We start from the raw sequence: 26,207 nt of genomic DNA, 5'->3' as shown, positions 1-26,207 counted from the left end.
AAGAATTTATGGATTGCTATTTGTTTTCGAAATTGTCTTGAGCCTTCTTCCACAGCCAGCGGAGTCATACTGACGAATCCTGCGATGTCCGGGGGCGAATAGAATAAGAGAGAAAGAAAATTAATTATTTCTCATTTACTAAATCATAAATTGTGGCTTCGGGAGTGACTTGACAAGCATCAGAGATCCATTTACATACATTATCAATGTGCTTGATTTGCTATAATCTTTCCTAAGTTCTTTAAAATAAAACTGATATCGCTCAGGTTTCACCGCAATAAGAATATTGCTTCCGCTCCACTCATACATACTCTCCATACAACTTCCACGATCGTGAATTATGATGTTTTCCAGATAGCATTACCGTTTATTCTATTTAGGAGCTGATCTATGACTGATCTAGATTGTTCATAGTAAGGATAATAGTATTTTCTCTAATTAGTAATCCTGTAAGCACAACTTTTCATAATCTGAATGCTCCATCAGAGTTCTGCGAGGTCCATTGTTATATAACAGACTTTTGATATAATAATTTCAACCTCTGCCTTTATCATAGAACTACGATTTCAGCAAGGGGTTGTTCGCTTATCCAAATTACTGGCTGCGGGTCGATCATATTGGGAAGTAACACTGGGACTGCTGGCAGCAACTGGAAACATAGGACGAAGACTGTACCTAGCCTGAGCACATTGAGGCGCTGCTATATCACTGTTAGGTATACCGTATGAGCCTGACCCGAATAGCTCAGTCCAGAGAGTTGATGAATTCGTGGAAGACAAAGAAACAAAAATTGAAAGATTGGTATCCAAACGTAGCCAGTTTAAGCTTCGATGACAATTTTCATGCATACTCCTGCGTTACTATAGCATTTATACCTCGATTCCCATTTTTTGGGACAACGAGGAAATGGTCCCTGTATGGCTCGACATCATCGAGTGTAGTGTCAACCAGTCTCAGATCAAATCGACGCAACAAGGTAGCGAGTGTAAGGAATAGTTCTGCGTAGGCAAGGCTAATATATAGCATGGTTAGCTTCTCCTCGATTACGAGTAATTCTAGACTAGAGAAGAGGGAAGGGAAGAGGGGGAGTGCACGTACCTTATGCCTATACATTGGCGGCTTCCTCTAGAAAATGATACAAGCATTGACTCCAGAGTTCTTCTTTCTTCAGCTGTACCCAGCCATCTTTCTGGGTTGAAGGTGTGCGGGTCCGGGTAATGCTGAGGATCCATATTGACAAAATATGTTGATTGACTCACTGGTGTCTGACATAGTGTTAGATATGGCCACTATACGGACATCGCACCGCACTTACACCTGGAGGTATAATGTGTCCTTTATAGTTCAATGCTTCGAAAGGGGCAACTCGTGGCAAGCGCGTGAGCACACCAAAGGAGAGCCGAAGGCCTTCGTGTATTACTGCCCGCTTCATGGAATCAGTAAACAAACTATCTGTGAAAGTAATATGGAAAAGGAAAAAAGAAGAAGAAAGGGAGGCGAATTCCTATACCAGTAGTGGCAGAGTCTCGAGCTCGAATAGATCAGGAACATGATTTGGCTTCGGCATCACAAGCTTGAGTTCTTCATGAAGCCGGAGGAGAAATTTCTTGTTACTCAATAAATAAAACAGAGTCACACTTAGTGTCCAGCTTGTTGTTTCAGTTCCTGCCGCAAGAAGGACATACCCCTCATCCTGCAGCCGATCCAATGTTCGCTCCTCCGGGGGCAGGCTTTGGTCAATCAAAGAGGTGAAGACTGTATTTGGTAACGACATAGACTGCTTAGCAGACATTGCTACATTTGCCTGTTGTCCTAATAACTCCTGTACTTTGATCACCCTGGCTGCTGGTGGGAAGATCTTCTCCATCACGTTTGAAGGAATGCACCTTATCCTGGGCATGCCGAAGGGGATGAATCTGAAAAAGTGACTGAACGATCCAAGCGCTTGTGCTGTCTCTTTTAGCTCATTGTGTTCGATATTCTTCAAGAAACAGTAATCTTTACTGTATGCATAATTTGAGATAATATCCCCAGTTAATGCTGAGAAGGCTATAGAGAGATTTATGACACTTTGCTCCCTGTGGGCCTTTCCAAAATGTTGAATTAAGGTGTCAATTTTCCCCTGAATAAGTGGCTGCATTTTGGAAACCGAGCGTTTAGAGAAGTATTTGCTCAATATCTTACGACGGAACTGATGATGATTGTGATCAACCGTCGAAGCCATTGAATCCGGTGCACAGAATAAACGAACGAAAGACGAAGACTTTTCTCTCACACTGGAACCACCAGTATATATCTCATTGTAAAAGGATGAGTCTTTTATATGCACCTCGTCTGGCGTGATACGTACAATCGGCCCTTTTCATTTGTCAGTCTCTCGCAGACCTTCAAAATCTCATAGGTCTAGCATGAAGCCAATCCTTGATACCGTATTTGTCATGTAACCTGCCAAGTTCCCAAATGAATTGACCATCTTTAATCACTGTATAGTAAAACTCATATAGGCTTGTGATGGCTGCAAGCTTCGGACCGGGAAAGGAGCGAAGAGGGTGGAAGTACAGGCGATAACATGCCGTCCCAAGTATGTAAATGACAATAGCCACAATAGACAAGAACATAATGATATAGTCGGTTATCGTTCGATCTTGGATCTAGACTATAAGAAGCTCCAGGGTCCAACATGGAAAGCTGTCCAAATTGCTTCTTAAATATAGACTTTCTTCCTCGGGATATACTTTGAAAAGTAGTGTATTTGAACAGAACCAAGATAGATTTGGATTAAAACAAGGAATGTTAAGTCTAAACTTTTGCTTCTCCTTCCCTTTTCGCACTACTGACTACTGCTGATTTCAGCAACTTGGAGCTGAACTGGTTCGCATCTGATGACAATCTAAATAACCATAGCCATTGTTCCAAGTGCCTCGGGAATTTCGATGATTATACTATAGGTCTTTAAGATCATGAGGGGAAAGAGATAACATCCTCAATACCCTCGCGGGCATATTTTATTAGAGGGAAGTTATCCGGCTGGTCAGCGAGGCAATCACCTATATAAGAACTGTATAATGGAATGAGATTTATGTTCTAGTAGTAGATAGCTGGATAGAAAGCCACTGTTTGAGATATATCCTCCGTATCCATACTAGCAAATCGCAAAAGGTAATATAGAGGCATAATTATGTTACTTATCTACTGATTACAAAGCCTTGTGCTTTGGCACACTCACCCGTAAAGCGATGAGGCTTCAGACCGCATCAGTTCCTGGTCACGTTGATAGCTGTGGCTTGATTCTAGAGTACGGATGATCGGACAGAAAGCCCTGCTTCCCACCCCCTCTGGTGGCATGTACCAATTTTGACAGGCTTACAGTATATCTGGGACAAGCAATACCGTTTCAAGTCTCATACTCGCCAGAGTGAAAATTCTTAAGATACTTGATACCTTCAGGACCGGCGGACCCCTAGAACCTACATCAATAGTGGCTTCAATATGCCTCTAGCTACTTTGGAGGCATTAAATGGCCCGGCAAGGCGTGGGTTAGAATTTCCTGTGTGAAGAATCGGCTTGATGAATATAGTGCTGCAGCGTACACTCATTGTATTCCTAGATAATATACGTGAAATAATTGAGCAGTAAGCCAAGGTCTGGTGATGTTTAAAATGTCAGCTTGGATGTAGAGATATTTGTATGGCATATAAGTAGCGGACAAGAGTAGGGTATATTCAGATGTTTTGCCGAGGAGAGCACGGTTGCCGAAGAAGTGGTATAACTCGCTTCGGATGCTGCGGGCTATATTAGGGACTTCCTTTTGACAATGGACTGCAATCAAGGCAAGTAGATTATCCATAAGTAGATCAGTAAAAATTAAATGATCAAATTAATCAGGGTCTACGCTGCTGTGAGATGGAGAACTGAGTATGGGGATTTTTATTTACCCTTTGCTTAGAGTTTGGTTTTGTTCTCAGTTAAACAGCTAAGGAAAGTCTTTCTTGGGACTTTCATGGACGAACAATTTGGGCCAAGTTTACCGGTACAAGTGTTCAGCCACAAAAGGTCTGGATTGAAGTTAATTGCAGCGCGAGGGACAGTAAGCGACAGGGATCGAAGAAGATTCTCGGCCTCAGCTTTAAGTCAAAACATGAAGGCCTCATGGCGGCCGTCAATATATGATATCATGCAAACAAACCATTAATATCTAGGAGTACCTTGGAGCTTCTGCAGAAACTGTCACACTTCACATAATTTAGACCTACGCGTACATGCCGCTCTCTTTGTATGGTGGCACCAGAGTATTCATGGAAGGGTGTATGTGTGTACTGCAGCTAGTGGCGAATATACCCAACTAGCTATTCATGCTGATTGGGTTTACGAAACGTAAATCGGGATCGCTGTCCTCAAAACTTGGGTACTGTGATGTACCTAGTGGCCAAAGAGGCACCGTAAAGCGACAGTGACCAATATTCTACCACGCCCTAAGTAGGCGTAGCCACTTGACCGGTTCAATAGGCGGACGGGAGAAGAAATTGCAGCATTGACTTTTGGGGACCCACGCCAACCAGCGATCACCTTGAAAAATCTTGCAGCCTAATGGGAAACACAGGAGAGCGCTCAGTTCAGTTGCAACGTCAGATCAGAAAATGTAGTTCGACAACGTCATGGACGTTAAGTTTAAGTTGCCTGAATGGGGTTGGCGTGGAGGGAAAACTGGGGCTAGCCGAGGATAGTTAGCGGGGCACGCTGCAACGATGACGTTGAGACCGAGTCGCATGAGTGCAACTTTCGCCAGTCAACGAACCATGATGCACTCTCATTATTATATCACTACCCTTCCCCGTGAACATGGATCGCCGGGACTGCCGGGTTTCCGCTTTAATAGCTAAACCTCTAGCTGTGTTCTCCCACTTTCATCGTCTTCGACTCTTCCTTCCTTTTCGTCTACAACTCCTCCCATTGTACACCCAAACTGGCCAGTTGAGCATTTGAGATTGACCATCTTGATACGGCAATTGTGTGGTTATACATAAGATTAAAAATCCTTAGCCGGATAGAAGGCCAACTGCTTCAATCATGGCTTTCAGCAGTATGTTTCTCCCACTCCGGTTGCTGCAGTCGCGAAACCACTGACGCGGACCCGTATAGGAGTACTGCTGGGCTTCCTAGGCCTATTCTTCACGGCCGGAGCTCTGCTACTAATGTTCCTGACCCTTCTTGGAGGAGCACGGAACTCGGTTCCCTTGAACGAAATATACTTCCTTCAAGTCGACACAAGCAACATCCCGGGTGCACCAGCTGTATCCCGGTGGACATTCTGGAACATTTGCGCCGTCGGTGCCAATGGAAAGAGTGACTGCGGAAGCTCCTATCCCGACTTCCCCTTCGACCCTCCAAGCCACCGTAACTTCGACACGACAACCAACATCCCTGCAGACTTCATCGGGTAAGCAAGACACTCGGTCAGACCGGATCGCGACGAATTGAATTCCTAACTGATCCTACCCAGCACAAACCACTACTTCCTGACCTCCAGGTTCTCATTTCCATTCCTCATCATCGCGCTTTTCTTCGGCGTCGTATCTCTCTTCACCGGATTCCTGGCCATGTGCACCCGTATCGGCAGCTACATCTCTTCCCTGATGGCATGGATCTCCTTGATTTTCCAAATCATCACTACTTGCCTGATGACGTGAGTTCGGCCATTGACTCTGTAGAATACAATTTAAAGCACCCTTACTAATACCTATATTAGCGCTGTCTTTGTACAGGGTCGTAACAAGTTCAACGCCAACGGCCAAAATGCCAGCGTGGGCGCCAAGTCATTCGGCTTCATGTGGACGGCTGTAGCCTGTCTCTTCCTCGCCTGCATTATGTACTGCCTCGGCGGCTCCGTCGGCAGCAAAGAGTCCGGATACAGCGGTCGCGAACACCGTCGTCGTGGTTTCTTTTCTTCCCAACGGTCCAATAGCGTCCGGAGCAACAAGGAGGCCAACCCATGAGCCAGCTAGCCATATAGCCCCCACTTCCTCCGTCTATGTACGGGGGATAGATCTAAGTGGGTCGTATATATGGAATTATGGGTGGTGGGTGAGGAATAACTAATATGAGTTGCATTTCGACGTAATATCTGGCTTCATTCATTATAAGTTGGGGGAAAGAGCGATGGATAATTCCTCCAGAGCCAGCCCCTGTTTACCGCGAAACATATCGTGCTTTTCTCTCGCTGGGCTGCTATGATATGGTGGCTTAATTTTCGGAGCCCCATGGTCTTTTATCTTTTTTTCCTTTACAGGTAATTGGATGGTGTATGTGGTGTTTTATGGTATCTGCTACTTTTTTGCTGTTACTATACGTACAAGGTATTAATTGTAATGTTCTATCCCAACAGCTAGTCCATCTCACCAGAAAAGGCCCTGGATCAGGAAAACCAACTAGTAATAAATATAAGGACATCCAAGGGTTGTCAAGTAGCGATACGGCCCACCCTCTGTGCAGGCAAAACCGTTGACTGTTTGAGATGGGAACATTTCTGAATGCTCACTACGGCCGTCATGCGTCCTGAGTCACACCTCATGTTGATATCGTACCAAATGCCTTTATAATAGACTAGTCCAAAGCTTAGAACCTCATGGATTCGCCAAAGACCCAATCCCGAACGATAGATGCAGGGTAGGAAGTGGATAGATGCCATTGGTACCTCTTCTGGAGGCAAGGAAGAAGTCCCTCACACCAACTTAGCTCCTACAGGAGAAACAACCCCCATAAATAGAGAAGGGTTCTATACAGCCGCCAAATGGGGCAAACCCTGGTATACATACCGATTACAACTATGTTTGTCGGCGTCTCTGCCACTCAGCCGATGATGAAGGCTTACAAAGAATAGAGGGAAATGCGGGAAGAAGTTACCGAGAAGGATGGCGCTTGACATAGGCGATTCAGAATGAGGCTTTTATTAAAGATTGGAAGGAGTCGTTTGCAGACGTTTGGCTGGACTTTAGGGAGGCATTAGACCGAGGCCTCGTATGACATTACTACAGTAGTAAGCTTAGGGGGAATTAAAGGAGTTATGTATAAGCTTGACATATGCATGGAGCTCGCGATGCAGGTCAAGCGACAGCCTACGCTGCAAGACATTGAGGCGAAAGAATAATGTTTGCATGTCGGTACATACAAATCTACGAAGGCCATAGCGTAAATCCTACTAAATAGGCAGCAGATCATCCAGTCAGTCCCCTTTTCCATAGGCGCTAGGGCGGCCACTCCCGCATGATTTGCAGAGACCCACTAGTATAAATAGGGTTCCGTTGAAGTTCTCTATAGATCATCATCCCACCCTTTGCGAGAATTTGAACGAATACACCGTAATTCATTTTACCTTGCGCGGCGTGTAGCTGGATCAATGAACGCCAAAGGTGTTATAGCTATGAAAGCCGCGTCAAACTGGTCTATGAAGCAGGCGACCGATGCGTAGCTTTCAAAGTTCGGGGCGCTAGTCTTCCGACATACGAAGTACCAGACATTCAGCTCGTATAGAAAGAAATATTAATTCCTGTTTCCGGATAAAGATTCGCTTCACCATGATCCTGTAGTATCTGAACACGAAATATGGGCAGAAATGGAGTAAGGATTGAAAGAAACTGTGCCCGAGACCGTATATATACAACTCCGACGTTGAGTATATCACCCGTCGTATCTTGTATCTTTACATATAGTAACCCAACATATATCAATATTATAGTTGAGAACAGCTCCATTACTGATTTTATTGATTGGGAGTTTTCTAGATACTTTCCAATATAGTAGAAATATACTTATATTTCAGTTCCTGATCGCGAAGAGGATAGAGAGTAGAAAGTTTTGTTACAAAAAATATACCTCACCATAGCGCCGCGCGTGAATTCTGACTGGGTTATTACTACCTCTGCACAAGTCTGAAGCATGAAAGAGCCATGACATCTACTGAGGAAACAAAAAAGGAAGCCCTGTAGAGAGATTGTGACGCCTTGACTTGTAAGTCAGTAAAGAGCTGTCTCCGTTACTTGGAACCCTCATGACCTTGACCAGGGTCCTATTAGCGATTAACTGAAGGGCTATAATTATTGCTCTGTCATCTCACCACTATCCAAGGGCAAAAATACCCCATTTATGATCGTCTTACGCCCGTTGGCTCTGGCAGCGTATCAACAATTAGGCGCTCTATCGCGGTAATGGTTTTGTGAGGGTTTGGACAATCGCGATCGAACTAATCAACGTGAGCAGTTGGACGGAATTCATAAGAGAGCTGTATGTCATATCACTAGATCATCTCAACCATCTAACCTTTGAAGATCTGCCAGCAGCCCCGCTCAGGCTGTGAGACGCCATTGGATGTGAGCGACTGCGGCCAGGAACCGAACCAGAACTTTCGGAGTCCTTGTGTGTTGTATTTCTCAGGAGATACGAAGGTTAAACTTGAGAAGGCGCATGGCCAATGCTTTCTTAGCGCCTAACCCAGAGTCAGGCGCGGAAAGGTTGGATTGGAGCTGTCATTTGGGGTCATTTACCAGGCCCGTGCAGGTTCATTTAAGCGTAATAGGTGAAGCAGGGCCTTGGAGGGAAGAAGAGGATAGTCATTGGGTCGGCAATGAGTAGCATGGCTTTGCAAGGGAGCATCCTTAGATTGGACTAACCAAAGCTCTATTGGTTCGCTTGGTCCTTGCGAATTGAAGGTTGTGATCACCATATTGGAAGAAAAGACTCAACAGGGAAACATAACCTGGTACGTGGTAACTGACCCCAAAGAAGTTCCTGAAGGGTAAATTGTCCTTTACAATGAAATGGGCTCACTTGACACTATAGTCCTCAGTGGCCATTTTGACCAGACTGCGGAAGAATCAACCAAGTTCATTGCCCGAATCCTATCTTCCTCAGATGATTTGTGGTTATGGAGGTGTATGGTTTTATCCGTAAGGAATCATATTTCTAGAGTCTAGGCCTCTCTATATACTTTTGAAGAAACCATCATTGATACATTCATCATCGAACAGTCATTGCAAGACAGAACGCGTCTAAGACAAAAGGTCTCTCCTATCCAGAATCTCTTCTCATGAACCGACCACATCGAGATGAGGATATGGCGCGGTGGAGATAGAAAGGAAGTGCATGATGTCTAATAAATTTTGATGTTCTAATAAATCCATTGGGGAAAAGGAGCAAAGCATTAACCGTGAGGTGCGTCTGGAGATAAGAGAAAAAATACGTTATATATTACCGACGAAAGACTTAAGCAGCCTGCACAGCACCGCGGACGGCGTTCTGGCCGCCAACCTGGCGAGCGGTGATCTGCAGACCCAGGTCGGCGTTGACGTGGACCATCAGCTCAACCTTACTGCCGGCCTTGACGCCCTTGACGGCAAGCTCAGCAATGGGCTTCTCGGTCTTCCAGACGATCTCACGGGTCTCTTCCTCCTCATCCTCGTCGGAGTCGAAGTCGGAGTCGTCCTCATCGTCCTCAGCCTTGGGCTTCTCCTCCTTGGCCTTAGGCTCAGGCTTGGTAACCTTGATCTCGCGGACACCTTCGCAGACGCGGATGAAAACATCGCCACCGGCCTTGGGAGCGTCGTATTGAGCGACACGGCGAGCGGGGAGGGCAGTTTCAGTGTTCAGGAGAGGCTTGAACTCGACAGTCTCGCCAGAGGTGAACTCGACACCGATAGCGTTCTTCAGGTGAGGAGTGGCAGTAACCATGGGGTGGATAGACTGCTCAATGTCCTCCTGCTCAAACTCCTGGATAAGAGAGGCCTGGATGGCGGCACCCCTGGGGGCCAGCTCAGCGGGGTTGATGGCGCCAGTGAAAGTCGAAGGGGCGAGGATCTTAGTCTTCTCGGAGAAAATGTTGCGGGCAAGCTGGGCGATCTTGGGGGTATGAGAGGCACCACCAGCGAAGATAACCTAACCCTTAGTTAGAACATATCGTCTTATACTACTGTTGATCCTGAGAAATAACACAAGGGACTAACCTCATCGATGTCCAAGACATCCAATCCAGCCTTCTGGATGACCTGCTCGATCAAGCCGGTGAACTGGGCGAAGATCTTGCCGGAGAGAAGTTCGTAACGAGTACGGTTGACGGTGGAACCGAAATCAATGCCATCTGCGAGACTCTCAACGCTCAAGCTGGCGTTGGTACCCAAGCTCAAGGTCTTGCGAGCACCCTCACCCTCAAGCTTCAGCTTAGCGAGACCACGAGCGTTCTCGCGAGGATCGGTCTTGTGCTTCTTGATAAACTCCTTGGCGAAGTGGTCGATGATGATCTTGTCCAACGAAGCTCCACCCAATTCGTAGTCATGAGCAGTTGCGAGGATAGAGTACATGCCACCACGGCAAGCGAGAACAGCAGCGTCGGAGCGGGTACCACCGAGGTCGGCGACGACAACAAGCTTATCAGTAACAGTAGCCTCGGGCCTGGCATCGTAGGCCAGGGCAGCGGCAACAGGCTCATGGATGAGCTGCAGGACCTCAAGGCCAGCAGCCTTAGCGGAGGCGGTCAAAGCCTCACGCTGAGCGTCGGAGAAGTCAGTAGGGACAGTGATAACAGCAGCATTGACCTCCTTGCCCAGGTAGTCAGAGGCGGACTGCTTCAAACGACGGAGATGGCGGGTGGCAATCTCGGAGACGGTGACAGTGCTGGGGGTCTCGTTGGCAGAGTCCACAATGGAGAAAGCAACGGTAGACTCGTGAGGCTGAGGATGCGCCGAGTTATGGCATGGTGTGGCGTCTATCGACTTGAAGCTGTGGGGTATTCATGTCAGCGTTGTCTCACATGAAGTAGCATTTTTATATCACGAAGACATACTCCTTGCCAAGGTAATCTCTGAAGTATGCGACAGTGTTCTGGGAGTTGCGGACCAGCTGGGCCTTGGCTTGAGTACCGTGGTACTCCTCACCATCAATGTATGAAAGGACGGAAGGAATTTGACGATCTGTGTATCCGTAAGTTTGTGCTCCAAAGTTACCCGCCACCAAGCAATAATAGGGAGAGAAATATTGGACTAACCTCCTTCCTCGTTGGCGATAACCTCTGGCTTGCCCTCCTATATATTGATAACCATTAGTATAAATTTTTTTTTTCCATAACAAAAATTCATAGCCTTGAGAGTAAATCCGAAGTCACGAATCGGGCTCACATACAGGGTTGATGCGGGCAATAGAACTGGAGGTGTTGCCAAAAGAGATACCGATAGCGAAACGCTCCGGGGTACCGTTTGTTTCGTCACTCATTGTGAATTGTGTGTAGAGAGTTATAAAGGGAGGAAGAGGGAAAAGGGAAGGATTCAAAGGAGAGAGGGAATGGAGATAGAAAATGGGACACAATTCGGGCTCCGCCTCGGAATGGCTGATTCTCTTCCTTCGTTTTCTGCCAGACGATGAAAAAAATTTTTGGTCTGTTTGACAAGAAGGCGGGCATCTGTGGCTAGTGCTTATCGATAGCGCGGTGGCGGTGCGATCTAGACTGGGTAGCCAAAAAATGTATGGATGTACAGTACAATTATTGGACAGGTCACATAGACCGACCCTTCCTTGCATTGAAACAATAGTAGCTCACAAGAATTGTTAAAAGAAGTTTTAACATTATATCCTTGAAGTTTTTGTACATAACCACTAGTACTACCATCGCCTCAAGTCCACTGATAATAATACTGCAGAAACAATCTCTCACGTGGAGATAGCCGATAAGCAACGATTTGCGCTTTTCACAGCCAAGGGCGATCCTTCAAGTCTCCACCATCAGATCTCTTCAGACGCAAAGACAAACCACCACAACAACCCGCCCGGTGGACTTACCCTCACAATGGCGTCGCCATTAGTTCTACTCCCGGGCGACGAAGTCCCCTCCGAATATCTACCATCCAGTAATTCCGGTCCCTTGAGACTTGGAGCAGGTCTTCGTCTCCTCTCGCAACCGTCGTCGAACCCCCCCAGCCATGTCATATCCGCCACACAACCCGGGCTCCTCTCAACAGATAACAAAAGAAACGCCGTCTCGATCCTCTCTACCCCGAACCGTCGCTACCTCCCGACACCAGGCGATCTTGTGATCGCGCAGATCCACCACTCCAGTCCGGATTACTTCCATTGTATGGTTACGCCGCAAGCGCCCCAGACACTGCTGGGGCAGCTTTCATTTGAGGGTGCGACGAAGAAGACGCGGCCAATGCTGAAACAAGGCGATCTGGTCTATGCTCGTGTGTTGTCGACTGGTTTGGGCGCTGGCGCGGAGGTGGAACTTACATGTGTCAATCCGGCGACGGGACGGGCTGATGGGGGATTGGGTCCGTTAACTGGCGGTATGGTTTTTGATGTGTCGACTGGGTTGGCGGCTCGGTTGATAAAGGCGAGCTCTTCATCGGCGGAGCAACAGGATGGTGTGGCAGGCTTGGTGGTCCTGGATGAACTGGGCAAGAAGCTGGAGAAGGCAGGTGGATTTGAGATCGCTGTGGGGAGGAATGGAAAGGTTTGGGTGGATTGCGCCAATGGAGGCGATTATGCTGTCAAGGCGACGGTCGCAATTGGGCGATGCCTGAGTACCATCGACGAGCATGAATTGAGCTCGACAGATCAGAGGAAGTTGGTGACCAGGATATTACGAGAAATGAAGATAGAATCGTGATGTGGAAGATATTGCGTATTCTATGTTATATCTTATACACATCATCCGTTGTTGATGGTGTTATTCCTCATGTACCTACTAGTAGTTTACGACGCTGAGCGCAATTCAAAAGCATACCCAATAGAACGTGTTTATGTTAAGCAGGAAAAATTACAGAGGGAATGCTTGACCGCTTAATTTCTAATGCTTTGGCGCGGAAAAGACTGCAATAGTCCGCCCCGTGTTGCTCAGCTTTAGTGTCCTTCGGCCGGAACCTTTTTTTTTTTTTTCCCTCTTTTTTTGTAATTGACTCTTGACTAGTTAAACATTGTGCCTGACAATTTCAACTACATCCATACCTCCACCTACAACGTCCTTCACTAGATTCAGGCGATTCATCTTTTTACCCTTCCTCCCACCCCATGGGTAACGGGTCTTCCAAAAAGGCCGAAAATGGCATCCCCGACCACACGCGTAAGTTTACCAGAGAATGCCGGCGCGAGAAGCTCCGACCCTTGAATGATACCTGACATTGGGCTTCCACCATAGATAAAGTCGGGTCAGACGTCACGCCGAGTCGCCCGAAAAGTTTGAAAGCCAAGAAAAAAGAAACACCCAAGGGGCAGTCCGACGATGCAGCTACGCCGAAACGGAAACGAAAATCCAGCAAACATGACAAGTCGGCCGTCGCGCCGTCATCGCCGCCAGCCGAAGAGGAACCTAGGCCTTCGAAGCGCAAGAAGCTCACCGACTCGCCTATGGATAGCACTGAGGATGGTCGCAAAGCAGAAAAAGCATCTACCGCCGTGATTGATAATTCGCCAGTCAAAGCTCAAGTCAATGGTAGCCCTTCGACCAAGCCATCGAATGACACCACCATACCGCAGGTGTCTGTTAACAAAGGCAAGAGAAAACAAAGCGGAAAAGGGCTTACAGGCTTTTTCACGCAAGACGAAGTTCAGGCTCTGGAGAGTTTCAAGTTGGAGTTCTGCAACTCCCATGGCCTTCCGGCGCATGCGTTTGACGCGATGGTCCAACATTCCGAACGAGAAAAGGGCATTGACTTCCCTTGTGATTCGTCTATCACCATGAAACCCGAATTCTGGAAGACAATTTACGAAATTCTTCCTGACCGGGATAGGAGATCAGTGTACCGCTTCATGAGGCGCCACTTCCAAAACTCTGACGTGAAACCCCATCATTGGAGTCACGAACAAGATGAGGAACTCATTCAGCTCGTTGCACGGTATGGCTTCAAATTCGCCCAGATAGCTAAAGAGTTAGGCCGGAGTGACGACGATGTTGTCCAGAGATGGAAGAACCGCTTGGAGCATAGAACTACGATGAACCGAGGCGCATGGTCGGAGGAGGAAATTCGCTCGCTGCAGAACGCCTTGCAGACTGTATGGAAAAACATGAAGGAAAAGGGCCATGAAGTGGGCCGGGATATCTATGAGATGGACGAGACGCTCATATCCTGGGGGCATATCAGCAATAAAATCGGAAATTGTCGTTCCAGACAGCAATGCGCAGATAAATGGCGCAAGGCCAGGAAAAAGGTTCAGCAACTGCGCGACAAAGGGCACCCAGATGCTGTTTTTGACCCCGTCAAGGAGTCAAAGAACAGCAGACAGAGGTCGCGGCCGCCCACTCCAACTCCGGCGCCTCCTCCAAAAAGCGACAAATATGTTTATTCAGACGATTCAGATGTAGATGAAGCCGTGCAGCAGCATGAAAAGGAGGAGAAACCAGGCAAAACGTCCAAACAGGATTCCAGCTCAAGCGACAAATCCTCATCTTCCGACTCCGAATCACAATCAACGGAGGAGTCAAGCCCTGGCGATACAACTCAAGATGTGAAATCTAAGGCAAAGCGGAACAAACGCTTCACGGTCAAAGACCAGCTACAAGCTACAGAGAGCAAGAAAATTACCAATACTACCCCGCAGAAGAGAAAACAGTCAACATCAACATCCTCCACATCAGATTCTGAAGATAGCGACTCGAGCACAGGCTCTGATGTGCCCGCACACCCACAGAATTCGACGAACATCAAGCCAAAGATATCACCAGTAGCTCCGAAGAGCAAGGACAAGAACGAAGAGAGCTCTTCCGAAGATGACTCGAGCGATCCATCCGATGATGGAAGTAGTGAAAGTGATGCGGAGTCTGAGAGCGAAAGTGACGTGACCAGCTCAAGTGGCAACGAGAAAAGAAAGTCACCGAAGAAGGCCTCAAACAACATCAAGCAGCAACCCGAGGAATCCTCGTCAGAGGATGAAAGTGAAAGTGAGGATTCCGACTCGTCCGAATCAGAGTCGCCCCCAGCGCCCAAGTCCAGCAAGTCTAAGCAAAAGAGCACCAAGGAAGCGGGCGCTTTGAAACGACGCCGTCTCGCAGAGCTTTCCTCAACGTCTACTTCGGCTCGTTCGTCGGCTTCCCGAGATATCAAAATGGAGGGTGCTAGCGACTAGCTGTTGTCGGTGTTTTAAGAGGGGAGAAGAGTGAGACGTTGCAGGATGAGGTGTATGCAGAAGAGACTGGCTGACGAATGATGAACAACAAATGTGTGCACAATTTTGTCTAAGCGTTGGTGGGATGGAATGTAATTGTGTTGTTGGACGATGTCCTTGCTATTTATTCTCAAAAAGTTGTGTTTATTTTTATTCATATACCCCGTCATCCACATGTACAGTTCAGAACAAAGAATGACTTCGGACCTGAGAATATACCTGTGGATGTCCTTTCGAGTTGAGCAAGCTCTCTGAGGCGTTCCATCGACCTAGGGCGGGTCTTTTATCTACTAAATTCTACCTACGCACGAACAGGTTCGGCGTTCAACCTCTGATCGAGCACTCATTTAGATCTTAAACTCTCCATCCAAATGGATGTATGTACCATGTAATTCCGCGCAAACCACATATCTATTGAAATACGAACTCTAACACATAATATAATGTAGATCTACAACTCATCCTTTGTCCATTCCTCATCTTCCTCATCGTCAGGCTGCACTTCTTCACTCTGTTGCTGCTCTAAAGAAACCTTCTCCACCAACGCAGCAATCTCCCCGTCATACTCAGTCCACTCGGGGACTTGCCGTCTCGCCCTATCGAGCTTAGGCTCCTTAGTCTGCGGGTTATTGCATAAATCAATCGTTCTCGCCTGGCCCAAAGACTCATCGGAACACCAGGTCTCACACCACAGCCACTCCTGCGGCAGACTCTTGATCGGGATTTGGTGTTGCATATGATTCGGTAGGTCTTGGTCAAGATTACTCAAGCTGTTGGGGTCAGCAGAGAGCATCTGGTATTGACCACGGAGACGGTCGCCGGCAGCCAGAGCACGGAATCGGCTCAGGTCGACCACGTAAAGGGCGGAAATGTGATAGGGTTGGCCGCGGAGGAAGTTCTTCCAGTAACCTTGTTTCCAGAAGCGGAAGCCTTCCATTTCATGGCGCGAATCGCACATGGGTGTGAAGCCGTAAGGAGCGCCTTCTAGGTCTAAGTTGACGAGGTCGTACATGTCTGTGCGGACGACTTGGTCTGCGTCGACGAAGATGACCTTCTCCAAAGAAAGGGGGAAGAGAACGTCTAGGAAGAGGATCTTATAGCCCCAGATCTCGCGCTGCTTTTCACGCTGGGCGCGGAGCCAGTGTGGCCATTTAAAGGTGACCATTTCGTAGGAGAAGCCGTATTCTTTGGCTAGGTGGGGGAGGAAAGACTTGAAGGAAGGCGAGAGGAATTGCTCGATGAACCAGAACTTGACGGAATGCTTGGTATTCCGCATCACTGATACCATCATGATATTCAGCATTCGTTCGTATAGATGGCCGCTTGCCACTGAAAAGATGTTGATGTCGGCTTGCTTTTCGGTAGTACTAAGCTTAGAGCCGGCTCCAACGCTCGATAGGATCCCGGAGGCAAAACTGAGCCCCTTAGACACGTAGTCCATGGCAGATCCAGGCTTAGAATTTGTGTCCAATACATCTTCGGACTCATGGCCCTTCTTTCGCGATAAGCGAGGGAAAAGGGTTTTACCCTGGAAGGAAAGGAGTGCTACTTCATTGTTCTCATCACCGGGTTGTGGAGCGTAACCCATGCCACCAACGCTGTCGAGCTTGAAGATCCGTTCGCTGCGACCAGGTTTCAGATTTATCTGCCACAATCCTGGTTGAGCTTTGAACTGGAAGTAGCCTAGGTTGGCCATGATGATAGTGTCAGCAAAGTACGGGTTCTCCTGGGTACCAAGAGCTAGCTGAACCCCCCTTGGTGGAGTCTTTGTAGTCAAGTCCCGCGAGTGGCCTTCTATCAAGATGTGCTCTAATGCATAAATAGCATCAACATCAGATCCTGCCTTCAAGGAACTCAACTTGATGTTATCGAGATCGTGAACGGAGTCCTTGGGTGCTACAAGCCAAGACGATGGGACATCCATGCCCAGGGTAAGCAATGCCTCAACCGGCACACCTGAGAAAGAGGCACCAGGTCTTAATACAGCGCCATCGTTGGAAAAAGAGGGTTCCGGATCCAAGACGTAGCGGTAGAAGCGCTTAATTGGAAGCTCCTGTATTTCTTCCCGGGCGTTCAAGAAGAGTCTAAGCCTGACGCTTGCCAACTCTGAAAGTACCTTCAAGATTGGTAGCCATTTTTGGGCCACTTCAGACGTCGGGTCAATAGAAGCGACTATCGTGATCGCCGGGTCTTCAGAATTGGAGACGGTTACCACCGAGTGAGAATCGTTCCACTTGTCGAACAGGTTCATTCGGGCGTCCGAAGTTGATTCGAAAATACCCTCTGGGACATCAGATATAGTCGAAAGAGTAGCTAGAGAAGTAAGTTTAGCAAAAGCTAAAGGCCCAGAAAGCTTTGAGCCAATCGCGAGGTCCTTGACAGCTTTCGCAACAGGATCTATGCGCTTTGTGTGCTCATATATCAAAAGCTGATCAAAATCATCCGGCACCACCGTATAATCACCCGGTATAGGTCCAACTACTCTGCCATTGATGACAACACCGCTTACTCCGGGAGCAAAACCAAGCTCGCCAGCCAATGGCTGCTGTAACGCCCAAAAATGAGCAATCTCTGCTTCTTTATGGGCTGGCACAGAGGCACCAGAAGACCCAATATCAGCCAAGACCTGTGTGACATCCACATTTTGGCTTTCCTTTAGTAAATGATAGAGAGCTATGGATCCACTTGCACTAGGCACATGGGCTGGGTTGTGAAGGAAGAGGATCTCAACGTCACTATGCTTTTGCCGGCTCTCCAACGCTGCAGTGAGCAGCTTGGCACCGCTTTCGGAGTCAAAATCACCAATGACAATCATATGAACGCTATCGAGAGCATTATCTTTGTCAGAGGTAATGCGCGGGAGCACATCCAGCCCTCCTTTCTGCGACTCCGACACCTTAGCTAGATCAATAACCCGGATATCCTTTGGATCCTCGGGGATCACCCAGGGGTTGCGACGATCGAAGGCCTGGGAAAGGAAAACCCCTGGTAGCCACGTGTCTTCCTCAAAAGCATTGTCCATGATTCCTTGCTGGAGTGACTGCAGGTCTTTGCCCACCCTGTTGCTCATCTCTTGCACCCAATTATCATCCCGGACTACTGGGACACCGTTGATGAACATTAACGATGATCCACCTGTAATCTGGAGACGATTCTGATAACTAACTGTACGAGACACTGTCTTAGCGAGCTCTCCATGTTTCTGAATCTCTTCGAGCGACAAGGCACTTCTATCAGCACGGGCTTTCCGCTCTTTGGTTGCAGCTTGGAAGGATGTTTTATCTGGAGATGCGATTTTGTTTGCAGACAAAGACTGAGGAGAGTTAGCATATGGTAATGAGTGCGAGCATTTGAGATTATTGGAGCTTACCTCCTCGAGGTATTGAATCAAGCTTGCCAGACCGAAGGTCTCTTGGAGGTAATGTGCGACTTTAAGTTGAGCCGTAGATCCAGGAGAAGATGCAATAGGGACTAAGCCAAACCTCACAGGTATCTTTCTCTTTACAAACACCTGGATTGTCTTGACTACAAAGTTCATATCTTCAGCATCAGTCAAGTCTACTGGGACAACGATGTTGTGCGCATCGCGGCGGACTTGCGGAAGTTGACCTGGGAATGTAGGCCGCAGGAACTAGCAACGATCAGCATGAATATCCAAAGTAACACATCAGATGGATCCGCTTACTGCCCCTAATTCGCCTGGCCAAGAGTCATACTTGGCATCCTTTTCAAGGTCGTTCAGCCATATGAGGACCCCACCACCTTCAATTTCATCCCGGTAATTGTAACGCTGAGGTGCATCCTGTTCCAAAGACTCCCCAAGAAGCTTGTGAGACAGGAGGTCTACAGCCTCCTGCGCGGAGATTCCCAGATCTCTGAACTTCTCTATTAATCTTCTTTCACGACGTAGATGGTCCAGCAGAGAGTATGCATCAATCTTCCGAGGATCCATTTGGACCCCGTTAATCCACATAACGTTAACTCCAGATGGAAGCATTCCCAGTCGACTAGAGCGGATGTCTTGCAAAAGCTTGGTGGTGGCATTATGAGCTGCTATTTTAGCCGAGTATTTGGGAAAATCCTGCGAGAGCTTCACAAGTGTACCCAGAGGATTGTTGCTGTCCATCACGTAGCTAACAGTGTTCACACCTAGCCGTGATACTTCAGACGAGGATAGTGGCCGAAGATCATCTGGGGCGTCCTCTTCCAAATCGCCTACTTTGTTGGCCTCATTTCTGCGTTCTTTCTGTCCAGCGTCTCGGTCGTCGATCACAATATAGTCGGTTCGCTTTAACGCAAGCTCAACACCATAGCCGGATACATAAAGAGGTCGAGGGCTCCAGTGCTGAGGTGGCCGATAGCGTACTCGGTACGAAATCTGCCCTTCCTTTACCAAAGCACTCAGCGTCTGGTGGAACTCCTTGAACATTGGAGATGCCACATCCGCATACAAGACGGCCGGTGGCAACGACGTATCACCCAGGACTCTATCAAACTGGAGCTCTCGCAGGTCCCTGCAAACGGCAATAAGTTAGTATGTCGCCGGGCTTCTCATCCTCGGTAAGATGCTACCCACAAATCTCCAGAAACATCCTGCTGAGCACGCTCCATGGTCGAGGAGCAGTACTGTTTGCCATCTGAGTGTACCCATACCGGGCAGGCTGCGTCCTGCGCTGCCATCAAAGAATGTTGTACGGAAGCATTATAGTATTGATAATGGGCCGCGATTCGGGGGCTCGTCGAGCGAATTGCCAAGGAGAGTTTAAACGACGAAAGGCTTTCAGGAGTTCTCAGGTAACCATCCTCATGTACAACCTGTAGAAAACGATCATATACTTCTTTGTCAGTCACAACATCATCGAAGGCTCCATCGGCGATGCGGTCCAGCAGTGGGAAATAAGCAGTTGCGTTTTCTTCAGCGGCGGTTTCTCTATAACGTGTAAGTCACATTATTACTAGAGTAACCAGAGAAAAGGAAGGCATAGGGTACGATTGCTTACAGAAGCTCTATGAGATAGGGTGCCGAGTCAAATGAAGCTTCTAAAGCAACATTGACTGATGGGCTTGCGTGTACTAGGCAGGTCAGCAAAGCAGCGACAATTACAGAAAGTCGCCACGATGCGACAGGGCCAATGCCGGATATCATGTCTGCTGCTGCCTTCCACACATTCGTGTATACAGAGAATCGATTGATAGCGGGTTGTCTGGCCCCAAACTGAGCAAGTCTAATTATAGTCTCAAGTTAAAGCAAAGTAAGCATAACGGGCGAAGACAGGCAATCTTTGAGGGATGCAACAGAGGATGAGATCTCATGCAACGATATTTCGATATGTCATGGAGAAGATGTCGGATGATACAGATTGATCCCCGACTGCCGCCTAGAAAGGAGTGAAACAATGAACGATCATCTCTCATGCGTTCTGGCCACTTCGGCGCCTTGGAGAGCTTCTACGGGAGGTGCAGCGGCCACTTGTGCAGAACTTCCGTGTCTTCTTTTCTGGGTTCTTATTGGCTAATCACATCCATGGATCATCACCAATGTGACAGCTCTTCAGTCTTTACTACTTCCCCAGAGTACCTATACGTACTACTAGTACTACTAGTAGTACTAGTAGTAGGGCATGCAGCTACCTAGTGAACTATTCTTCTACGGAGACTTGTTCCAAGTTCAACCATGCGAGTTTCCATCCCGGAACAGGACTAGCTCAAGGCCGCCTTTTTATCAGTGATTGATACCGAAGCATAGGGCTAGGCGGGGTAGTAATCCATGATCAACTCATCCACACTACTCCGTCCGTTAGCTTGAATATCCTGGTTAACTAAAACTCGTGGAGCCAAGCCCACCCCCTTAATCAATTGATATAGTTAAACCATCATAACGTCTCTGAGTTATTAGTAACTAGAGTCTATTGACTCTATTCTGCATGCCTTGGTTAACTACATAGAGTTTCAGCTGACACAAACCCTGGATTGTCTGTGAAGATTATTAGTACTGTTTGACCCTGTATTCAATAATTGCAATGATCTCCTGTTGTGATATTTAGAGTTGGATGAGGTTCCCAAAGCACCTGACCTAAATTCTTAAAGATAGAAAGAATACTACCCTTCAAACAGCTGTATAATATTCGAACAGTATACGGTTGAAAAGCTTTCATTTTGATGTTGATGTGCAGCGGCGAAATCGTCTGGCAGACGATGATACCGTATACGAGTATGCGGTAGGTAGGTGGTGGCCGAGGTTACAACATACTAGGCAACCTTCTCCAGTTAGGTGTGAGCAGCCTGGGAAAACGGGAAAGTGCGCAAAAAATTTCACATCAAAGGCAATTGTAACCTTACTCCGGAGTACATTTCTACCAGTATATGAACCAATCAACCCAGTTTACGTTGAAAAAGAAAATAATAATCCTGGGTTCCTTAACAATTCATCATTATTGCCATTATCCGCGCTCTTCCCATCCCCCCCCAAAAAATCATCATGCCATCTTTGCTTGACCTTCCCTTGGAACTCTTGATACAGATCGTACAAGAAACGATCCCGGTGGATTTTGAAGCCACTGCCCTCTCTTGTAAAGCCCTGTTTGCTGCCAGCGCTCCTTATCGGGTGCAATATGCCATTCGACGGAAACGGTTTCGAAATTTCCAATTTTCATCAAAAGTCGATGAGAATCTAGAAGGAGCAGAGGAACCCGGCTTAGGCGACTCTTGGGATAAAATTACCCAAGAAACCGGCATTAAAATTGTGACCACACGGGAGCTATTGGAACAGATCGCACTGGACCCCTCTGTGGCGCAATACATACAATCAATTGACCTTAGGGAGCATGGAGATAATGAGGAAGATGAAGAAGTGATAAATTCCTTGGAAACAGAGGTACCTAGAGCTCTAAGGGACTTGGTTTTTGCGTCGCCCTTTATTGCAGCCATCGAGGGGAACCCCAATGACTGGATTGGAGGAATCGGAGAGTCCATAATAGATGCAGATGTCTTTCTCCTGACCTTGCTACCACAAGTGCGAGAGATAGCTTTACATCCACGTTGGGATGAAGTAAGTCCAGATGATGAACGCCTGTGGCCGGTACTCAGTCTTATTACGCACCGGGCCAATCATAAGGAGAAATTTCCCGATGCGCCGTTGTCCTTGCTGTCCGTCGTGCAGCCCTCCCGGGACATGGGCTATGAAGAGAAATCACGATTGACACCATTCGTACCATTACTAACGATCCATTCTGTGTCCGAAGTCAACTTGTGTAGCTGCGTCTTCAAGGATGACGGGTACACTGGATACGCCTTCGACCCATTGGTGGAATGCTACAGCGCAAACTTGCGGAAATTGAGTATAGAATCCTCTGTCGCCGGCGTAGAGGAGCTATCACAACTACTCTCGCGAATCCCGAACCTAGAGACCTTTGAGTTTTCTCATGAAACCAAGTGGCATGGCTGCGGTTATAACTGGAACGTTGGTGCATTTTTGGATACGGTGCAAGATATCTGTGCAAAGACGCTCAAGGAATTGTCGGTAACAAATCTCACCGAGTGGTGTAATAGAGGGGCCACACTGGTGGATATGACTCGTTTCCAGGTATTGGCAGTGCTTGATTTGGGCGTCGATATGCTTTGCGGTCCCGCATATGATCCGTCGATGAGAGCTTTAGAATGGGATGAAACTGAATGGCATGGAAATCCAGCCTGGCCCAAACTGATCGATATGTTGCCAGCATCCATTGAAAGGTTCAACTTGTACCTTGAGACATTCGATGATGATCATCTGAAGTGCATCTCTCATCTGATTGAGGGCCTTTCTGATGCTCGGGCCACAAAACTGCCCCGTTTAAATGATCTGAGCCTTTTTGTGCAAATGGATTCCATAACGATTCCAGACGTGGCACTTGAAGTTTTGAATGCTGCGAAGGAAAGTGGTTTCTCGATCTTGAAGGTTGCTACATCCGTCCCTCTTTTATAGCTGCCTTCTTGATCATTGTATTCAGGGATGCCCTCATGAAAACGATGGCCTCTTCCTTAGTTATAGCTTAGGAAGCTTAGTCATACATACCTTTAGACCTTGCCGTTGTCATGTTAATTATAACATGGAGACTTGTACCCACTCTTATGCAAAGATTCACAGATTCTCTACGCAAATGCATACATGAATTACACGACGAATTCTAAAATTAACTAACAACAGATATCAATTCGTAAAATCATCATCATTTAGTAACATTCATCAAGGCTTTTCTCTAGCCATTTTAGCTTTTGCGGTTGTTGAGGTTCTCCTGTTTAACCTAGGAGATATGATCCACGATGCTCAAAACTCCCAATGCGAAAATAACACGCCAATTCCTCCTGTATGCTGAAAGACCAAACAAAAGACGCCTGTGGCTGGCAATTGCGCCCCCAACCCGAAAGTAAGATAACTCACAAAAAGACAAATTAAACGGCCAACTCCATTACAATCCCAGTGTTAGAACATCAGCTTTTGTCTTTCCTGCTTTTTTGGTGGAGAAAAAAAATGCTGTCATAAGTGTACAATCAATCGAATCAAATCAAGTCACAGTCAATGTGAGTCATTGCTGGGCTGTTTGTATGAGCTCTTTTGCGGCTGGTAGCCTCCCAAATCAGACGCTTTCGTTTCTGGTCATCAATCTCAAAGAAAGATGAGTTATCAGGAGTGTGGCTGGGAATATTGTCCGGTCGCATAGCGAGGGCGCTCGAGGACTTCATTTTCTTGAGGCTCTTGACCTTTCCGGCGTCGCTGAGTTTTCGCAATTCTCGTGTTAGCCGCTCCAATGCAGATCCACCGGTCTTCTGGTGAGATACTTTCGGGGCCGGTGGCAAGGGTTTGTCCAGAATGTCGTCGGAGGCATTGCTGCTGTGAACAGATGGAGCGTGGAACTTATCTGCCGAGCCAAAGCTGATGCCTGAATCCACCTTCCGACGGGGCTGAGACTCCGCTTCCACAGTCACCTCGAGACTGGTCTGGTCATTGACCATGGCACAGTCATCGATAATTTCGTTGGTAAGCCGAAGGTACCTATCCAAGGCGTCTCGCACCAGTGGCCATCCCGTCTCCTCTCCCTCCGGTGCGCCCTGGGTGATGACCTTCTGGAGGATCTCTTTTCCATTGGGCTTATCGAAGGCTGCGATGTATCGGAAGAAGCCATCCCGCTGAGACTTGAGAATCTTGGCAGTCAACTGTGGTGTAGGGTTGACGGTTGCATCTGTAACAGGTGGAAATAGAGTGTTAAGCATGGCGATGCAGTTGGCCTTATTGTGTGGTTCGAGCAACATCTCATTGATCAGGGTCTGAGGGGAATCATTAGTCATCTATTGAAGAAGAGTAGAGACACGGTGACTTACCCAGCGGCGTAGGCCAATGTAGACCTGGGTATAGAGTGCCTCGGCCGTGCGGTTCTTGGCGCAGTTGGACTCGATCCAGGTCAACACATTAGGCCATTTCTTTCCAAGCTCCTCTTTCTCCTTAAGATCGTCCGGCTTGACCTGCAAACGGTACAGTGCCGCTTTCACTTCCTTCCTTCGACGAATCTCCAGATCCCTGAGATAATCAAGGCCGGTCAACGCCTGAGGAAAGTCAACATCACCCAACTCCGGGGTGAAGCAGCGACGCAGAAAGGATGTCACAAAGCTGGGAGGCAGAGAGCATGGTTGTGACGGCAATCGGGAGATTTGGTGGGTGAGCAGTGCCCTAAAATCGGCAGCACGATCCAAAGGAGCATCTTGAGATGACACAGAAGACTTTGGAGAGTGGGACGGGCGCTCGCAGAAAGCTGTCTCGGGAGCACAGTTGGCGGGTGGCGACTGTCTCGTTGGGTTGCAGTTCAATGCATACATAGTGCGTAATGGAAGTTCGTAAGAACCAGGGTAACGAAGACAGTGGTCAAAGATCCAGGTCAACGCGGATCCATCTGGGGCATCCAGGCGCTCTTGTGAATTCGCCATGATGCGTAATGAATGGAGGAAAGAAGCAAGTGAAACGATGATTCACGATGGTATGAAGGGGAAAGAAATGTAGGTTGCCCAGTGCGATGATGAGGAACTACGAGGGGAGCGGAGTATAAGAAGGGAAGCCAAGCATCCGAGCTGGCGAGGATCGACGGAAGGGGGATAAGTTTAGGGATAAGAAGGTACTTGTATGACGTGACAGGATGCAGTCAAGTACCGTATACACAGACTCAAAGTTGACTGGCGCTGTTCGCGATAAGGACGACTGACATTAGAACTCGTGTGTAACGTATGCTCTCATCGCACGAATATGCAGAGTCGACAGAGTCAAGACCGGTACCGAAACTCCTTCACTAGGGGAACAAGGGAGCGATAGGTTTATCCCTTGGGTCTTGATTGTGGTGATGCGGCGTGAGAGGGGCAACGTTCCTGCGGGAGTCTACCAGTGGAACCGGTTTGGTCAAGTTGAAGTAGACGGAATTGCCTCTCAACTTTTCTCTGTCCAAAGAGGACTGTTTTGTTTCTTCAGGGATCACAAAGTGAAAAGGAGGAGCAAGGAGTTCAAAGAGAAAAGAAAAAAAAAAGTAATAAGGATTGGATGGGATGGGTTATCAGTAACCCAGTAAGCAGAGAACGGAAGGATAAGTACTATGGCTTGGGTTACACGGCAAGCCAATAGTTTAAAGTCCCCGGATAGGGTTGCCGGCCAAGCAAACTTTGAAACCAACGCAACGGAATATGAACTATCAAGCGGAGCCGAGGCAGGCACTGCACGGTATTTTTTTTCTTTTGGGTTTGATGGTTGGTTGGTTGACACAGAAACAAGAAGAGACAAAAAGATGGGTGGGGTCGAATCCTCTGGGGAAGAAAAAGCTGAGACAGAATTGAAAACAGAAATGAATGTCTGTAGGATAGAGAGAGGTGAGCGAGTGATTGAATGTCTAAACGAAGGAGTGTTTCGTCCAGAAGAAGGAGAGAGACAGAGAGAGGAGAGAAAGTGGGCAAGGAAAGGGTAATAATAAAAAAGAACCCAAGACACCGGAAAGAGAGGGGAAGCAATCACAGTTTAATAAGATAATAAAATATTATTTGATGTGAAGGAAGGAAAAGAG

The 26,207-nt window shown here is 47.6% G+C and overlaps 8 protein-coding genes across 8 annotated transcripts; 4 read left to right on the top strand and 4 right to left on the bottom strand.

The window, feature by feature from the left end:
- Nucleotides 1-1,105: 1,105 nt before the first annotated feature.
- ABOM_007463 (uncharacterized protein) lies at nt 1,106-1,792 on the bottom strand (the record flags this gene model as incomplete). The annotated part of the gene is made up of 4 exons (XM_022534592.1): nt 1,106-1,125; nt 1,178-1,265; nt 1,316-1,426; nt 1,511-1,792. 4 exons carry the CDS (start codon nt 1,790-1,792, stop codon nt 1,106-1,108), a joined length of 501 nt encoding a protein of 166 aa, XP_022388353.1.
- A 3,275-nt stretch (nt 1,793-5,067) lies between these two features.
- Nucleotides 5,068-5,993, top strand: ABOM_007462 (SUR7/PalI family protein; the record flags this gene model as incomplete). Its single annotated transcript, XM_022534591.1, has 4 exons — nt 5,068-5,080; nt 5,140-5,437; nt 5,501-5,683; nt 5,747-5,993. The coding sequence occupies 4 exons, from the start codon at nt 5,068-5,070 to the stop codon at nt 5,991-5,993; spliced, it is 741 nt and encodes a 246-aa protein (XP_022388352.1).
- A 3,262-nt stretch (nt 5,994-9,255) lies between these two features.
- On the bottom strand, nt 9,256-11,253 carry ABOM_007461 (ribosome-associated complex protein SSZ1; the record flags this gene model as incomplete). Its single annotated transcript, XM_022534590.1, has 5 exons — nt 9,256-9,924; nt 9,993-10,764; nt 10,829-10,955; nt 11,030-11,066; nt 11,164-11,253. 5 exons carry the CDS (start codon nt 11,251-11,253, stop codon nt 9,256-9,258), a joined length of 1,695 nt encoding a protein of 564 aa, XP_022388351.1.
- A 571-nt stretch (nt 11,254-11,824) lies between these two features.
- ABOM_007460 (exosome non-catalytic core subunit RRP40) lies at nt 11,825-12,643 on the top strand (the record flags this gene model as incomplete). Its single annotated transcript, XM_022534589.1, has 1 exon — nt 11,825-12,643. The coding sequence occupies one exon, from the start codon at nt 11,825-11,827 to the stop codon at nt 12,641-12,643; it is 819 nt and encodes a 272-aa protein (XP_022388350.1).
- Nucleotides 12,644-13,044: 401 nt separating this feature from the next.
- Nucleotides 13,045-15,096, top strand: ABOM_007459 (MYB DNA-binding domain protein; the record flags this gene model as incomplete). Its single annotated transcript, XM_022534588.1, has 2 exons — nt 13,045-13,096; nt 13,172-15,096. 2 exons carry the CDS (start codon nt 13,045-13,047, stop codon nt 15,094-15,096), a joined length of 1,977 nt encoding a protein of 658 aa, XP_022388397.1.
- A 490-nt stretch (nt 15,097-15,586) lies between these two features.
- ABOM_007458 (putative UDP-glucose:glycoprotein glucosyltransferase) lies at nt 15,587-20,281 on the bottom strand (the record flags this gene model as incomplete). Its single annotated transcript, XM_022534587.1, has 5 exons — nt 15,587-18,448; nt 18,506-18,766; nt 18,821-19,649; nt 19,712-20,065; nt 20,136-20,281. The coding sequence occupies 5 exons, from the start codon at nt 20,279-20,281 to the stop codon at nt 15,587-15,589; spliced, it is 4,452 nt and encodes a 1,483-aa protein (XP_022388398.1).
- A 1,332-nt stretch (nt 20,282-21,613) lies between these two features.
- On the top strand, nt 21,614-23,098 carry ABOM_007457 (uncharacterized protein; the record flags this gene model as incomplete). The annotated part of the gene is made up of 1 exon (XM_022534586.1): nt 21,614-23,098. One exon carries the CDS (start codon nt 21,614-21,616, stop codon nt 23,096-23,098), a length of 1,485 nt encoding a protein of 494 aa, XP_022388392.1.
- Nucleotides 23,099-23,673: 575 nt separating this feature from the next.
- Nucleotides 23,674-25,092, bottom strand: ABOM_007456 (uncharacterized protein; the record flags this gene model as incomplete). The annotated part of the gene is made up of 2 exons (XM_022534585.1): nt 23,674-24,438; nt 24,493-25,092. The coding sequence occupies 2 exons, from the start codon at nt 25,090-25,092 to the stop codon at nt 23,674-23,676; spliced, it is 1,365 nt and encodes a 454-aa protein (XP_022388380.1).
- Nucleotides 25,093-26,207: the final 1,115 nt, after the last annotated feature.

Source organism: Aspergillus bombycis (genome assembly GCF_001792695.1).
Source record: "Aspergillus bombycis strain NRRL26010 chromosome Unknown contig00052, whole genome shotgun sequence".
In the NCBI taxonomy this organism is placed as follows: Eukaryota; Fungi; Ascomycota; class Eurotiomycetes; order Eurotiales; family Aspergillaceae; genus Aspergillus; species Aspergillus bombycis.
Note: the sequence above shows the minus strand (reverse complement) of the source record. Positions and strands in the feature narration are given on the sequence as shown.